The sequence below is a fragment of the Calidris pugnax genome, unplaced genomic scaffold, assembly GCF_001431845.1.
Source record: "Calidris pugnax isolate Ruff unplaced genomic scaffold, ASM143184v1 scaffold107, whole genome shotgun sequence".
Taxonomy (NCBI): Eukaryota; Metazoa; Chordata; class Aves; order Charadriiformes; family Scolopacidae; genus Calidris; species Calidris pugnax.
In genome coordinates this window covers 3,560,583-3,560,885 of record NW_015090901.1, presented here as the reverse complement: position 1 = coordinate 3,560,885, position 303 = coordinate 3,560,583, and the positions used below count along the sequence as shown (strand labels likewise).

The 303-nt window shown below is 72.9% G+C and overlaps 1 protein-coding gene across 1 annotated transcript in view; it reads left to right on the top strand.

The window, feature by feature from the left end:
- NDUFV1 (NADH:ubiquinone oxidoreductase core subunit V1) overlaps window positions 1-303 on the top strand; it is a 4,030-nt gene that overhangs the window by 790 nt on the left and 2,937 nt on the right. Inside the window, exons 2-3 of the mRNA XM_014948788.1 lie at window positions 94-176; window positions 280-299. Coding sequence (XP_014804274.1) covers window positions 94-176; window positions 280-299 — 103 coding nt within the window. The remainder of the gene's footprint in view (window positions 1-93; window positions 177-279; window positions 300-303) is intronic.

The window sequence follows — 303 nt, the reverse complement described above, 5'->3', positions numbered from 1 at the left end:
GGGGGGGGGGGGATCGGCGGGGCCATCCCGGGACGGGTTGCGCCGCGCCGGTTCCGGTGTCACCGGTGCTGAACCCGTGTTTGTCCCCCGCAGACGGCGCCCAAGAAGACGCAGTTCGGGTCGCTGCGGGATGAGGATCGGATCTTCACCAACCTCTACGGGCGGCACGAGTGGAGGTGAGTACCGGAGAGCGGGGAGGGGGACCCGGTGTGGGCGGTCCCGGTGTGTTTGGTCCCGGTGTGGCCGGTCCCGGTGTCACCGGCCGTGCCCTGCCCGCAGGCTGCAGGGCGCTCTGCGCCGCGG